Source organism: Nicotiana tomentosiformis, chromosome 4 (assembly GCF_000390325.3).
Source record: "Nicotiana tomentosiformis chromosome 4, ASM39032v3, whole genome shotgun sequence".
Taxonomy (NCBI): Eukaryota; Viridiplantae; Streptophyta; class Magnoliopsida; order Solanales; family Solanaceae; genus Nicotiana; species Nicotiana tomentosiformis.
In genome coordinates, this window is record NC_090815.1 from 97,025,894 (window position 1) to 97,042,965 (window position 17,072).

At 36.3% G+C, this 17,072-nt stretch overlaps 1 protein-coding gene across 4 annotated transcripts; it reads right to left on the minus strand.

The window, feature by feature from the left end:
* Nucleotides 1-337: 337 nt before the first annotated feature.
* On the minus strand, nucleotides 338-6,994 carry LOC104107554 (protein ACCELERATED CELL DEATH 6-like). 4 transcript variants are annotated; one of them, XM_009616388.4, is made up of 6 exons: nucleotides 6,551-6,994; nucleotides 5,741-6,283; nucleotides 3,760-3,900; nucleotides 2,251-2,349; nucleotides 1,476-1,885; nucleotides 338-1,104 (listed from the first exon to the last, which is right to left on the minus strand). In XM_009616388.4, exons 1-6 carry the CDS (start codon nucleotides 6,894-6,896, stop codon nucleotides 511-513), a joined length of 2,133 nt encoding a protein of 710 aa, XP_009614683.1. In that variant the 5' UTR covers nucleotides 6,897-6,994; the 3' UTR covers nucleotides 338-510. The 4 variants fall into 4 exon arrangements, with proteins under 4 accessions (XP_009614683.1, XP_009614681.1, XP_009614682.1 ...); XM_009616386.4 differs by having other exon boundaries at nucleotides 2,251-2,355; XM_009616387.4 differs by having other exon boundaries at nucleotides 2,251-2,355; nucleotides 5,741-6,280; nucleotides 6,551-6,993.
* Between the last annotated feature and the right edge of the window lie 10,078 nt (nucleotides 6,995-17,072).

Sequence of the window (17,072 nt, forward strand, 5' to 3'; positions counted from 1 at the left end):
GTGACATGTAATACACATGCTATTGCACTTGAATTGATCCAACATGATTTGCTGCAGTAGTTTTGACAGTAGGAAATACAGCAGGTCTTAAAGCTAATATTGAACCAGGTATTACAGCAGACACTTCAATATTTGGATTTACTCCAGAAGTCAGTGAAGCAGCATTCATTTATATACTTATTTCAACTCTTGCAACTCGAACTACATTTGATTTAACAGCAGCAATCATTTTAGCATTTGGCCTCAATTTCTCTTGAAAATTTTGTTTAACACCAGGTGGCTGTGGATTGTTTAACTTATGAGGTGTCTTTCCTATATTGTGATTGGACTCGGTAGCTACAATGTAAATTCCAAAACCATTACTATTTCCATTTCTTCTAGCACCAGCAGAGTCAGATGTCTTATATACATAATAATCGCACAAAAATATAAGACACAATTAAAACAAATAAGAATAACGTACTGAAAGCTAAATTGCACAAGAAATATACATTACCACCTACATATCTTCTATGCCTCCAAAAAATTGTCTTTTTTCTTGACCTCAAAAAACAGATGATTAACGAGTGAGCCTCGCCAATGTTGAAATGGTAAGATGGGTAATACAGCTAGTACAAACCCTACATAGAACACCATATAGTTGTCCTTGAACACAAAATAGAGCGCACAACCAAAGCTTAGCATCATTGCTTCTATTGAGGCGTACAAGGTGAGAAGTCCCCATAACAGACGCTTTGGCAAAACACGGAGAAAATCTTCTTCTGCATAACTAGAAGTTAAAATAGAAACGAACGCGAACAGAGAAATGCAGGCAGTGGAGAGTGATACTGTATTGGAGAACGCGAATGCGCTGAAGAATCCGTTTCTTGAGAAAATTGGAAGACCGTTTTCGCAGTTTCTGCCACCGGGAACTGTAATTGTTGCACCAAATGCAATGGCAACTGTGAGCATTGCTATAATTGCACATGAACTTGCCGTCTCTTTCATCCATTTTTCTCCTTCTATTTTTAAATTTGCGTGTTGCACTGTAAATACTTGATGAGCCGTTTTACCCTTATTGTTTAAACGCTCAAAATAAGGAGGAGGTAACATCTCCTTCACTACCTACAATACATGTAGAAATTCATATGTTAGCCAAAATTTGCATCCCCTTTGTAAATATAGTGTTTAAACAATTAAAATATAATAGTAACATAATATAATACTCCCACTCCCAAATTATGTGTAACATTTCCTTTTCCAAGATTCAAACATTGTAAAGTTTGACCAATATTTAAAATGTAATATTTCATCATATTGACATGAGAAATAATACTTTTCATACAGTTTTTGAATATATAAATTTTAATTTTAAAATATTGAGTTGATTTAATACAATTTAACTTAAAAATTAGTCAATTTGGCTTTCGGAAAACGAAAAGTGACACTTATTTAGGATGGAGGGAGTAATCGTTACCAATGAGAAAATGAATTACCTCAAACCACCGCAATTCTTCTTGCATTCGAAGAGCTGCGCCAAAAGTATGATTTACTTTGTTTTTAGGTGGCAATTTACCAGCCAAATGCAACATTGTATTGTTGAATGAATCCACTGAAGTTATGAGGTTATGTCTATGCTGACTCATTTGACAGACCAAGTTAAAGACATTTGTGCAGCGATTTTCTACTGCAATGTGAAGTATATTCTTCCCATTTTTGTTGCTATGATAAACCAGTAAAGGAAATTTCCCCACAAAAATTTCAACAAGCTTGTAATTGTCGAAATGCACGGCTTGAAGGAGAGGGCCGCCAACAATGGAGATGATCTCTTTCTCGCTTAAACCTTTTAACTTCTCACAAAGGAATTCCGCTAATTTTATTGCATTTTGGTATTCCAATTCAGGTGCTGCAATGCAAGAATAGACATAATAATTTGAGGGACTAGAAAGTAAAAGAATTTACTTTAGGGGCCAAAATGCAAACTTATGTTCCAAGTCTAATTATAGTAACTAGTTATCCTTTGACCATAAAGTACGTGGTACGATGAATTCTCGAGTCCGGAACTAAAATGACGGAAAAATTATAGAAAGCAATCAAAGTAATGTGCGGGAAAAAAAAAAAAATTCAAAATTGGTATAGCTCATGAATTTCAAAATATTTTTCTGTACCGCAAAATATCTTCTAAATGTTATTTTTATTGGCTAAAATTTTATTGAATTAAAGAGGTAAAATATATAGAGAGTCAGATATGGAGTATACTATAAGACGTACAGTTGGTCTTTGGCTTATCCAATAGTGCTTCGTTGACTGCATTCTCGATATTACTGGCATTTGCTCTTTCTTGGAAAATCCATGATGTAGCGCTGGTCACTATATCTTTTTCGGGTAATCAAAATAAAAAAAGAACGTGGTTAACTAAGAGTGTGTTTAGTACGAAGCAAAATGAGTGGTTTTATCATAACTCTATTTTCTTCAAACAATTTAATTATTCTTACAAATCTAAAGAAACTAATGTGTTGCTTTTAACTTTTTACGCAAAACAACGTTAAAATTTATGCTTCATAACTATAAAGAAAATACTCTTTTTTTGGTTGAAAAAGAAAGTACTCTTTCTACAACATGAAAATAAAGTAATCATTTTATTGAAATAAAAGAAAATATTCATTCTGTTGACTATATCATGAAAAGAAAAAACTCATTTTGTTGAAATGAAAGAAAAATTTTCTACAACATGAAAAGAAAGTACTTTTTTGTTAAAATAAAAAAAATACTTTTTTATATCATGAAAAGAAAATATTCATTTGTTGAAATGAGAAACAACCGGAAAATCGGAGTCGTCTCCACCGTTTGCTCTCTTTCCTCCTTTCTGAGCACAATCTTAAACCCCGATTCATATACATAAAACTCTTTAATTTTGACAAATTTTCTATCTTGCTTCATCTCCTTACTCTCACTATTTTAGGTAAAATTCAGATTACCATAGTAATTTTCTAATTTAAAGAGACAAAGGGAGCAACAACCAACGAGCAGCGTACCATCACTAGAAAACAAAGAACTACATCGCCGTAAGTATTTCATTGTCGACCATCACAAAGCAAAATCAGATCGCTGGAAAATAATCACTAACGGACTCCACCACCTACTTCTCTCCGCTCATCAGGTTCCTTTGGAAAACCCATGACCTCCATAGACTGATGAACATGGTCGTAGAAAAAATCACCGGAAAAGTTACTTTGCATTTTCATAGCTTCTTGATATCTTTAAAAACTTTAACCACCTTGACAGATCTGTTTATTTAGCTTCCCTAAATTTCTAATTTTCCTGCTGACTATCCACAAAGGGCCAAGGGGTGGGGGTGCGGGGGGAGTTACGATAAGAAAGAGGGGGGAGAAGAAGATGGGGAAAACAGGAGACAATAAGGCCGAAGGGGTAGGGATGCTTGGGTTGGGCAATTATTTTACTCTTTTTCTTTTTATGGTTTTTATTATTTTTAAATCAAAATTAATATATCCACTCTCCTTTTTAGAGCGTTTAATCACTCATTTTTCCGACTTAGCAAAATGAATGACACATAAGCTCAATCAATGGTCGGACAAGTTTAAAATATATTTTTTGACTAAGTTCAGGTGTCTGGATGAAACTTCGTTGAATATAGGGATCAGAATGACAAACACAAACAAGTACAAGTATCTATCAGGCTATTCTCCCTTTAAATTAAGATAACAGTGGCTAATGTATTAATCGAAAAAACACGGAAGAAAAAAAGCAAATTTAACTTACAAGATAGTGGCTTCTGAGAGCTTACGCGACTTGTACCAACGAATGCGGACGTCTTTGTAGCCAGCAGCGCCAAAGGAGATGATCCATTTGAAGTATATTTTGCCAAATCAGGAAAACATTTTACCAAATGCATCGCAAAATCTGCAACATAAAATGTTTTAACAATCAGAGACAATCTTCGAAGGCAGCACCAAAGATGTAAACCTTCTGCTCATCAATAGGGGCAGAGCTAGTGTTTAGTTTACTGGTTCTGTGAACTGAGTAACTTTAGTCCAAACATTATATTTATCTTAAGAAACTCATTGATTATATGTAAATTATTAATTTAGAACACATTAAATTAAACGGATCCCAAATTTCAAATCTTGACTCCGCATCCGCTCATCAATTTTTCAGCTGCTCTGTCCGTCAAAGAAGGAAGCTCTACCGCTGATAAACTCGCCAATTTGGGAGAAAAAACTAAAAGAAAAGCATTGTTCAACACAGCTATTTCATGGCCTCCTAATGTTAAAGTTGTATAGAAAGCATTCAGAATCAGGCCAAGAAAAGGCTAATTCACTGTAAGATTTTTATAGTTAGGACTAGCTACTACATTGTCAAAATGTTAACTGTATAGTATTTTCTGAGTCAATTATTACTCAACTATTCGAAATTATCTAGTAAAGTCATGTTTTTTTTGTATGTAACAAAAAAGTCATTTAACTATGTCTATAGATCTCAAAAGGTCACTCAACTAGATTTTTCAAACTTTTGATGGTCAAATACATATTTACCCTCTAAATTATCAACTTTTATCTTTTCTTACTTTTTAATATTATAAATTTTTTTCTATGTTTAATTGACATCATGTACCTATAGTACAAATAAATCTTATTTATAAAATAAAGAATAAAAATAGTTTTCAAGCATATATACTGTTGGAAAAATAAAATAATTGAGCATAATTTCAAGCATATATAATGTTAATTATAAAATATACCTTAATTTTAAATATTTATTTTTTATATTACATACATGGAATATATGTTTTAAAAGCTTTTATTCTTTTTCATGTAATTAAACTTTTGAGTTTTTATTGTTATTTATCAAAATTACTGATATGAGCAATTGTTATAATTAAGTTTTTACTATGCTTAATTACTTTATTATTTTAATATTATATATGATTGAAAAATATTTTGTAATTTTTACTTTATAAATAAGATTTATTTATTCCGTAGGTAAGTCCATAATATATATTAAAAAGGAAAAATATACTATGAAATTTTAAAAAAAGGCAAAGGTTGATAATTTAAAGGGTAAAATAGGTATTTAGCTATCAAAAGTTTGAGAAATATGGTTGAACGATTGTTTTAGTACTATAAACATAATTATGTGACTTTCTGTTACAAACGGGAAAAACAGACTTTAGCAAGTAATTTTGAATAATTTAATAATTATTTAAGTAATGAACTTAGTATTTTCTTTTTGCATACTCTTTTGTGTAGAGAGTTGATAATTTGAGTGATGTTAACACTTTTGGCTTGGTTTTACCCTCCTCTAACTGTACCAACCCCTTCGGTGATATATATTTCACGTTCAAGTTCCCATGGTGGGGTCATGAGTATTTTTTTGAAAGAAAAATAAAATCTAGCTGAGGAACAGAACTGGCTCAACTTACTTTTTGCTTCTAATAATTTATTATTTCATCTACCACTAGTACTGTCACAAGTGCGGAGGAAACAGCAAAAGAAAATAGCAATGCTATTCAAACAAGATCCATGGGACTACAAAGAGCTATAGTCAAATAGTATAAGTGAGAAATTTCCAAACTTATAACTTTCGAAACAGAATATAGATACTAAAAACTTGCAAAAATCTTAACGTCGGTTAGATTGACCCATAATTTTCTAGAACATTGACTTCAGCACAAAATTGAATCAATTAACTTTAAATTCTGAAGAAAAAATATAGTAATTGCTATAGAAGATATGTAGCTTACCGTACAAGTCCGACCAGATCAATCGATAAAGCAGCCTAACACCATTCCGACCAGTATAAGGAGCAAGATCTTTGGTGACACTGAAGAAGTAACGAACCAGATCCACATGTTTGTAACCATATTCAGCTGCTACATGAATCGGATAAAGGCCATTTTTGGATGCAACATGAGCCAAATTAGAGTTTCTGTTGACAAGAATTTTTGCAGCATCTAAGTTGCCAAACCGAGCAGCATAATGTAGAGGCGTTTCCCCGAAACTATCTTTTACAGCTAACGCATAATCCGCCATTGAAGCCACCAAATTCTCCACGAAAAACTTAGCATTATCGTTTTTCTTCGCCCCAACTGCAATGTGAAGTGCTGTTTGTAAAAAGGAAGTGATATGAGCTCTACTTGCTTCATTGTCTTTTTTCAAGAATGTTTTTGCCTTTTCCCAATCACCACATAGCGAAGCCTTGTATAGTGGCAAGTAGTACTTGTAATCTTGCTCTGTTTCTGTGCTCTCTGCTTCCTCAATTATTGGCTGCACTGTGCTACCTTCTGCTAATTAAAGGTTAATTGCAGTTAATTAGTACTAAAAATCATATACTATTTTTTTTTTTTTTTTTGTATATAAGAATGTCACATTCTTATCGTTAATGAATGTTTCTGATTTTGGAATATACAGTAAGTATATTTGTCTAACACTACGACACTATGAAATGTCTTTTTTTCTTAAGTAAAGTTATGTTAGTTGTACGTGCCTAAGTTCATTGTTGACACAAGTAGTTAATCTATGTAAAAGAGTTCATAAAGAAAAAGAAACCTCACCTTCAAAATTGTCTAACGATATAAGGCAGCAAATATCCTTCAACTCCAACCAAACATCTCTGGCAGTACTGACTTTCTCAACCACAAACTGAAGCATATCTTCAGTAAGAGAGCCAAGAATCCATCCTTTAACAAGCCGGTCACTTCTTTTCCACTTCAAGTAATTATCTAATAAGGGTGGTTGGTAAGTTCCATCTATGAAACCAACTAATTCTTGACATTCGAGAAGACAAAGCATTTGTGCTTTCCATATACTATAATTGGAAGAATCAGACAGTTTAACTGTTACAAAATTGGCTATATTAAGCGTTGATGGGTAAGGATATAGATTTCCTGCCTCTGCCATTGATGCAGCAACTACTTAAATTGTGCGTTTGAGAGAGAGTGAGATGGAGGAAGGAAATTATATTGGTTCAACAGTTGGCTCATTATAAAGGACAATGACAGTAATAATTTTCCTCGAAGGGTACAAAATGCCTGCGAACTTAAACAGTATTAGTCGTACATTAGTTTTGGCACATGCACATTCAGCTTTTATCAAGTGGCTCTAAAATATACTACTTTTTAAAATTTACTTTATCTGATAAGATGTGTAGAGGCTTTTTTTCGAGTAAAGAAAGAAGACCAATCAAGAATATTTATCATTAAAGTTTAGTCCAATTATTAATCGATATTTGTAAGTCTCGAGGAAGTTGTTCTAATCCAATATATTCAGACAAAACTATTGCAAGACTACATTTCTCTGTCGTTAGTTTATAAATTGCCTAGTTAATCACAATTCTCGTGCTTTAATCTTAACCCCAGAATTAACACTTCCTAGCTAATTTGCTAAACGCAGCTGCCAATGCAGCAAATTTATTATTCCTGCCGTTTTAATTTATGATAACTCATTTGACTGGGTACGGAGTTTAAAAAAAAATAAAAAAATAAACTTGTGGTGTAAAATAAGACACATATATTTTGTGTGACTATAAATCATTGTATAAAGGTAAATTATTTTCAAATAAGAAAATAAATTATTTTTTTTGCACGGACTAAAAAAAAAATTCAAATAAATTAAAATAGAGGGAGTAGTAATCAACTATTAACCTACTTGCACCTCCAACCCCCCGCGGCCACTCCCCTTTCCCAAAAAAAGAAGAAAAGAAAAAGAAAATTAATGGAGGCATTATGAAAAGAGAAAAACAGAAGAAAAAAGAGAAATGGAGCAGACTTTTACTTAGATGATCTAGCGGTCTCACTGCGTGGCAACTAAATATTCCAACATTATCGTACATAAAAAGTTCCATATCTAACGTTTAAACCAAATAAGAGTAGGTACTTTCTTTACAAGGGAAATTTACACCGCTGACTGCTTTTAAAGAGTTGTTTCATACTACTGTACATACTAACAGTAACAAATAAAAAAACAAATACAAATCAATTTCACAAGTGGGATATGGGGAATAGTAATGTGTATCAGATCTTACCCATGCCTGGTAAAGAGAGATATACTACATGTTTGACCAAAAAATGTAACTTTCGGTTTAAACAGTTGAATTTATATAATAATGGGTTAAACTTAGTTAATAATAATATCTCTAGATGTTATTTCCGAAAATGTGGCTAATATTGGTCAGATTTAGTCGAAGATTGACAATAATATGCATTAACTATTCCAAAAAGTATGAGCAATAACGTAGCAACAACTAGCAATAAATAACAATAAATAACATTTAAGTAAATAGAAGGAGTGATTCACCCAATAAAGTATGAACTAGTTGATTATCCCTACTAACAATAATGAGTGACAGACAAATCCCAAAATATTCTAATTATTCTCGGATCTGATAGAAGGGTGTGGGATAATACGAACAAGAATCTAAATGAAAAGTTAGCATTTGTATCTTTATAACAGAGAGAAAGAATCTTCAATCAAAAGTTTGTTCTTGTCAAATGAAGCTCACGTGCCTTCCCCATTGTCTCATTTTCTATGTATATGAGACATTTTCTTAACAAACCCTAATAGTACAAGTGCATAGAATATCACTATAATATTCTCTTTAATATCCTATTTCGAAAACTGACCGTTACAACTTTGCCAACTGTGCTCGACCTCGACCTTGTTGACATATCGGCCTCGAACATCGCTGATTCCTGGTTGACCTCGACTGATAACGGCTTGAAGACTCTTCCTTTAGTGTTATCTTGTCTTAAATATTCTAGGGCAGATTTTGACCTATATAGTTAGTCCCTCCGCTTATTGAGGTCGGCCTTAGACGAGCTTGATGAGCATATTCTGTTCGTCGTGGTTGAGATGATTGGACGAGTGTGTAACATGGCCTTTCATGAGCCGCAACTTTTGGGGTTACGTCGTTTCTGGATCAAAGTGACGTCATACATCATTATGGTGCATTTTCCTGATGCGCTGCGTCGTTTTCGCGTGCATCTGTTGGTTAGATATGTCACTTCGATAGTTGTGCTAAATAATAATGACCTGATTTCTCGGTTTCGATGCCTGGGCTCTTAGAAATAGGGATGCGAGGACACATACTCAAGTTTTACAAATTTCCCATATCGAAACCTTGTGCCTTCTTCTTCTTATTCCATTGTTGTGCATATTATTTCCCTGCCCTAGAGATCCACGATGTTTTTAACTCCTCGTTACTTTGAATACCTTCCATTTCATTAGAACTATGTCTAATGTATCTTCTAGTCCCAGTGAGAAAAGTTACCTGTGTCACGACCCAAAATCCATAAAGGTCGTGATGGCACCGGATTCCACTGTCAGGTAAGCCAACAATAAATACTTAGTTAGGTTCTCATTTTGTTACTTTTGAAATCATATTTTCCTTCAATTAAATAGCAAAAGATGGAGTTTACAAAGTAAGTAATAATATTTTCAACAATTTCAATACAAGACAACCCATAATCACCCCAAAACTCGGTGTCACAAGTACACGAGCATCAACTAGGAAGATAAAATAATATATAACACCTGTCAAGAATACAAATTAGACATGAAAATACATAAGTAACTTTGAAGGGGACTATGATGGCTGCGACTCGTAGATGGGAATGCAACTCACCTAAGTCTCCGTATTTAACCACACGCCTGCGCCTGCTAGGCTGCTAGTTATATATGCACCTGCACAAAAATATGCAGCAAGTGTAGTATGAGTACGTAAATCAACGTATACCCAGTAAGTATCCCGCCTAACCCTGAAGAAGTAGTGACGAGAGGTCGACTTCGACACTTACTAGTGATCCAATAATATCAGGTACAATAAAGAAGTGAATGAATATGAGACAGAGTAAATATATGAAACAAACAAGTATAAAATACGTAGTATAATTTTCCTCTTTACAATTTACTCAAGCTCTCAACTAGCAAGTTCCCTCCATAATCGGAGCATATATATAGATATAGTAGATTTCATCAAAGAGGTTGTCATAATCCAAATCAGGGAAAACCCCTCAGATACACTAGCTTCTTGCCAAATGTTACGCACGATTCCATGAGGATAATATATATATATATATAGGAAATGTCGAGGCGTACGACCCGATCCAACATAAAAGTAAATTGTGCAATGTCGAGGGTCGAACGACACGAACCATAGATGCATCTATTAACCTGCCGAGGCGAACGACCCGCTCCCATGAGAGCGTGGTACATAAATCCTACCGAGGCGACGGCCCGATCCCATAAGAGTGATAGAAGGAAATACCCCGCTCGCGAATCATACGTGCGACGCGGTCAAATATAAATTTAAGGAATCTCCCCGCTCGCGGATCATACTTACGACGCGGTCAAATATAAATTTAACATTAAAATCATATATATTTCTTGATTCTTTTCAAAATAAGGGAAATTCAGCTTGTAGCTTTTTAAGAAAATTACCCCGCTCGCGAAACATACATGTGACGCGGTTATATATATATTTCTTAAGCTATTATAACATTACTCAATCCTTTTCGAAATTACGAAGTTCAAACGAAACCTTTTAAATCTTACCCTTTTCAATTTCAACTCCTTTAAAAAATATTTGATAAGCAAACTCAATCCCGCTCCCTCTTAAGGCAGACAATAAACATAAATCAATAACAATATCAACAAGGCATGGTGTGAGTCTAAAACTACCTGGACATAGGCATAGCTAGTAGATACGTACGGACTCTCGTCACCTCGTGCGTACGTATCCCCCCACAAATAGAAGCACACAATAATTTAGTTCACCTATGGGGTTAATTCCTTTTTACAAGGTTAGAAAGTAGATTTATCTCGCTTTAAGGCCTACTTTCCGGTCCAAGCTTATGCCCAAACCCTCAATTTGGTGTCGAACAATCCAAAACTATCCAAATAGTATAGAAACTAATCAATATAGGCTTAAAAGTTCATATCCCTACTATTTAAGTAATTTCCCAACTCTAAATGCAAGATTGATAAAATTCATCCTCGGGCCCACGTGCCCGAATTACGAAAATTTTCAAAGAAAGTTGTTACTCATAACATTAGGAACATAAATATATGATTTTCATTAAGTTCCATAACCATTTTCGTGGTAAAACTCCATTTTTATCAAAAACCTAGGTTTTTCTCTAAACCCATGATTTCCACTAATTTATATGTTATAGTCCACTCATAATCTATGTATTTAACTCATGTTGTGTAGGAATTACTTACCTCAAAGTGCTAGGTGAAGACCCTCTTCCAAAAGCTCCAAGAATCGCCCAAGAGATGAAAGAAAAGTGAGATAAATGGCCTAAGTCACGCATTAAATGAGCTAGGCACAAGCCTCTGATGTCGCATTTGCGACACCAGGTTTGCAAATGCGACACAACTCTCGCAAATTCGAAGGTTGACCTTCAGCTGTCGGGGTCGCAAATGCGACCAAAGAGTCACAAATGCGACCAAAGAGTCACAAATGCGAACTCTTCTGGGATCGCAAATGCGGAAAATGTGTCGCAAATGCGAACACTGCCTAGGTCGGGCTTCTTCGCAATTGCGAATAATTTCTCGCATTTGCGAGACGTGCAACTGCTTCCAAGAAACACCAGAAAACTGATGTGTTTTCATTCCTTCCGAACGTCCGAAACTCACCCGAGCCCTCGAGGATCCACACCAACTATTCCAACACGTTCCAAAACACATTACAAACTTAGTCGAGCCTTCAAATCACATCAAATAACATCGAAATAATGGATCACAACTCAATTCAAGCTTTGTAAACTTTAAAATTTCAACTTCTACATTCGATACCGAAATCTATCAAAACACGTCTGAATGACCTTAAATTTTGCACACAAGTCACATTTGACATTACAGACCTACTCCAACTCCCGAAATCGGATTCCAACCTCGATATCAAAAAATTCACTTTCGGTCAAACGTCTCTAAATCTTCAAATTTCTAGCTTTAGCCAAATGACTCCAAAATGACCTACGGACCTCCGAATCCACTTTCGGACGCGCTCCCAATACCAGAATCACCATACGAAGTTATTCCCAGACTCGATATCCCAAACAGACATTGATAACATTGAAATTTACTTCAACCCAAATTTATGAAATTCTTCCAAAATGCCAACTTCCACAATAGGCGCCGAAAGGCTTCCGGTTCATCCAAAACCCGATCCAGACATACGTCCAAGTCCAAATTCATCATACGAACCTATTGGAACCTTCAAATCCCAATTCCGAGATCGTTTACTCAAAAATCCAACCTTAGTCAATTCCTCCAACATAAAGCTTCCGAAATGAGAATTTTCTTTTCAAATCAACTCTGAACTTCTGAAATTTCAACTCCGACCACGCGTACCAGTCATAATACCTGAAGTGAAATTGCTCATGGACTCTAACTGATGAACGACATGCTAGAGCTCAAAATGACCGGTCGGATCGTTACAACTCGGTTCTTTTAGCGATGGTTTTCCCTCCTCACGCGGAGGGCATCTCCACTGCCCTTGGGGACGAAAACTTCCCTACGATGGAGGATATAGTTCCTCGTGGTGAGAAAGCCAGGTCTGATTTTACAAAGGTGCCTGAAGCTGAACCCAAAATCTCTGAGTCGGCGATGAAGGATGCCGATTTATTAGAGCTTTGGGATAAATTCGGCATTCCCGCTCATATCGAATTGTTCCCTGTCGGATGGGATGTGGTACAAGTCCACTGCCCGGGGTATTGTGCGTTCTATGCTTACTCTTTTCATGTCGGCTACACTCTTCCCCTTCTTCCACTGGCGGAGGAGTTTTGTCGTTTCTATGGTCTTTGCCCTGCTCAGCTCGCATCGTATATCTATAAGCTCATCTGGATGCTTACTAAGTTTGCGGAGCTGGCCGGGGTCAAAATCACTCTTCGGCATCTGACGCATTTATTCACCCCTAGTTATATAGGGTGTGATGTTGAACCTTTGCCACCGAGGGGGCAAATGCCTGGTGGTGAAGATGGATGACGGGACTAGCCGCTAGTTCTGGCACAACTTCTTCTTCGTCAGAACTGAGGACGTGGTGGCCAACGTAGACGACTTCCCTGAAACTTGGAACTATACTTGTAAGCATCTAGCCCTTCTGTATTGAGGCATTTGGTTTACTTTGCTTAGTCGCGAGTTCTGATCTCTTTCTCTTTTCTTATGCAACCAATACTTGGCCGCTCTTTTGGTCGTGGACATTTTTGATTGAGTCGGTCGACTCCTCCCTCACATCGCGAGAGTTCGTGAGTGGCCAGGTTTTTTTATGAAGTTTTGGCCTGCTCCTTCCTCGACCGGTGAGTTTCTTTGCTTTGGCTTCTTGGTTACTCACCTTTTGTGGTTCACTATGGTTGGCCTTTCCTTTTGCGCTTCTCTCAACTCCAGCCCGAGGGCCTTCGAGGAGGCCGAGAGCTCCCCCACCTGCATTCCTTAAGAGGAAAGCTGCTACCTCTTCGCCTTAAACCCTTCTATGATCGCGACTGAGCTTGCTCGCTCATCAGCTCTACTTACTGCTTCTTCAACATAAATTTCTTCTCTATATGTGGATACTTTGACAGCGGAACCCTCGGCTTCCCTTTTGTACCATCTTGTGGATGAAAATGGGGAATCATTGCCAAGTGGTGGGGGTTAAGTGCCTCATAAGAGGAGGTCAGTGGACGTTGGCGATGAGGTTGCCCGAGCCGTGGAGTCTGTGATGGATGATTTTGTCCGTCGTGAGACATTGACCATTGTCCTTGAAGACGACATCGAGCTGTAGTTTGAGGTTCCGAGATCGGTGGAGGCTGACGAAGACGTGTCTCGCCCTTCTGCGATGACGGAGGCCGAAAGGCCGGCTGCGAGGGCTTCTGATTCTTTATGGCAGAGGGGCCATCGACTTCGCAGCTAGCTGATGATACTCCCTTGTCGACCAATGGGAGAGATAAAGGTGTTGCCGAAGATGGTTATGAAACAAGCTCAGACGTTGACACCGTTGACCTGAGGATGATGAAGGAGGGGTTTACCCAACTCGAGGTGAGGTTGGAGGGGTCTACGAGGGCTATTGATACCCAATTTTTCACTCATATATATTTCAAATAATATGCATACATTCAAAATATCATTTTTGCATTATTATTAATTTATAGGATTGACACAAGCATTTCCTATAATTTTTTATAATTTCAGAGTTTTAAATTAAATTATCTCGCATTAATTTACATAAACATTCAATAATCACTCTTTTAAATTATTTGTGATGACTTAATCACCTAAAATTATTATTTTCATCCCTAATACATACCCCATTTTTATATAATTACAATGGTATTTTTAGGCTATTTGCATAAATTTATAATAATAGCCTACATTTTGCATTCTTATTGCAATTGATATTTCATTTAGGGTCAAAATAATATCTTACATTATTTATAGTCTCCTATTATTGTAAAGTATTAATTTGCATAAGTAGAATTTTTATATATTTATTTAAATTATTTTTCTTTTAATTTCTATTTTTTAATGCTGGCCCAATTTTGAGTTAAATTTTCGGACCAAATCAACCCAATACACTAACCCAATAACCCCAGCCCAAACCGGTCGCGACCCACCTAGCAAACCCGACCCAACCACTCTTTAAAATCCTGGTCGTTGATCTCTAATCCCCCATTTTAAATTACCCAACCCGAAACCCTAATTATATTCCCTAAAACTCTCTCCCTCTCTGAAGAACCCTAATCATCACCTCTCTAAACCCCTCTCCCAGTCCCTCTTCTAATGGGATTCTCCTCTCATTTACTTTTATCAAAGTCTCCGAAAGGCGCACTTAACCTCATTCGATGATGGGGTTGGGGCAATTGACCGATCCTAAGCTAAATCTAGCTCTGATGGTGTGTCCACGGGTCCCTTCCTCTCAACGTATAAAAGAACACTCTAATGCCAAGTCGGGCTAATTCTAATATAGGGATAAAAAGGAACTGGCAAGGGCAAGGTCCGATCAGAAATAGGATAAATAATGGAAAAGTCCCTCTCCGATAATAGGACACCATATTTGTGTGTTTCCGCTACTGGTTGATTCTCTATGGTATCACTTAGTACTTGCCTAAACATAGAAAATACTACTTCTCTTATTCTATCCGATTTATTCCTATCTCTTGAATTTGGACCATATTTCATCTACATGCGTTCTATTCTACACCGTGTGAGTCCGATTTTGTTTGTATTTTGCTGATTTACACTTTCCCTAAAAATTAGGGTTTACCAAATTTTCTCTCTTAAATTGATTTCAAATTGATTTGCATGTTTCTTTTCCTTGTTTGTTATTTAAATTATTTTGATTCCTTATATGTTTTTTCGATTTTTGACTACTATATAAACCCCCTCATTTTCCCTTGGGAGAGACTTGGAGAAAATCGATTTCTTCACTAAAATTTTGAGGTTTTTGCTACTCTCTTGCTTGGTATTCTGTATTGGCCGACTGAAAGCCAAGGCCATTAGCATCTTGTTACTTAACTCGTTCTTGGTGCGAGCACTGCCCTGAGTTCGTCGAAGCTCTTGGGAACTTTGACGCATTAGGGATTCTGGGTTTTCTGTGGAAACCTATTCTTTATGGTTCATCGCTTAACTGGTGAGTCACTATACTTTGCAATTTCATTCCTAGGCATTATGGTTTGTATACATTTTCATTCCTAAAATTGGTCAGTTTAGTATGTTTTCTGGATTGCTTTTGTGTGTAATTCATTTTGCTTTCCTCAACTCTTTAGGTCTCTTTAGCCTTTAGCTTCAAGCATGCCTAAACCTAGTTCTATTAAGTTCCGATCAGCCAATGTGTTAGAAATTATTACTGTTTGGGACCCTTATACTTGTTATCATATTCTGGTGTTTAATTTAGTCTTTTGCTATCAATCTTGTTACTTGAATATGCCTCACTAGCATAATTTGTACTTCTTTAGTTGACTAGTTGATTGAGCTCAAAAGCATGAATATGTACCCCCACTGTATGGCACAAGCCTGTTTACCCTCATATTCTAAATTTCTGTATTGATGACTTGCCTATCTGACATGTTTTGACCCTGCTCTCTATCAGTATGACCTTTAGCATGTTTAACCCCCTCCCTGCTTCACCTGTAATGGTAATATATTTTTCTCATGTCTAAATGTTGCCCTATTGCCAAATTAGCATGATCCGGACTTATAATTAGCATAATCTGAACCTTCTTGGGGTAATTAGTCTACTGTGTCAATATTAGAATATCTACATGTATTATTTAACATGAGCTTGCTTCTCACTATGTATTGAATCTCTGTGATGCTTGTCTTGCATACCTAATGCGTTTTAATATGTTTAAGATCTCTTTCCTCAACTGTGATCTCGTTAATATGCCCCCAGCCAGTATGTCTTAATTCCTTGTTCCTTCAGTGGTTACTTGGCCTGTCATAATATGTGTTTCAACGTTGCCTTACCTCCTAATGAGAATTAACCTATTTGTCTTTTGATGCTAAGATGTATACTTAGCCTAAATCGAACTTCTTGGGTCTCAACCTGTTAGTGTTGATTTTTTTCAAACTTTGCAAACCTGTTCCTTCCCCTAATTCTCCCAATATGTGTTTGTGATGTGCTACTTTACCAAACGTTGAAGTTCTACTGAACAAGTCTTATGACTTGCCTGACTGGCTATTCTGTATGCTCAACTTGCCTGACTCCCTGAGTCGTGTATTGAATGTGGCTCTTTGTTGAAGGCCTGGGTATGTTGTGTAAGAGCTATTGAAGGCCCAAGCAATGCTGGGTATTTATTTTATTTGTGCCTGCTGTGGGCCTCTTAACACTGTTATGTAACATTTGTATATTTTACTTGTTATTGGGCCTGTAATACCCTTTGTATAAATAATTGGGGTGTTAGTAAAAAGGGAATGGGTAGAATTCAATATCTACATGCAAAATGGATAGATAACATGCCTATAGGACTTGACAATGCATTTGCTTTACGTGTTGTTCGATTACATGAGCACTGTAGAAATCATGATATTAGGAGAAGCGCACACACACTACTTGTTTACTATTAATCATGAGTTCAGATGCCATGTTTACTGTTTCGTGTT

What these genes read in the sequence shown, in the direction of transcription:
- LOC104107554 (XM_009616386.4), bottom strand. Translation starts at nt 6,896, where the DNA reads ATGGCAGAGGCAGGAAATCTATATCCTTACCCATCAACGCTTAATATA. An exon ending in ATCGTTAGACAATTTTGAAG is followed by an intron (nt 6,284 to 6,550) that starts GTGAGGTTTCTT and finishes ACCTTTAATTAG; the next exon opens with CAGAAGGTAGCACAGTGCAG. An exon ending in GATCTGGTCGGACTTGTACG is followed by an intron (nt 3,901 to 5,740) that starts GTAAGCTACATA and finishes TTTATGTTGCAG; the next exon opens with ATTTTGCGATGCATTTGGTA.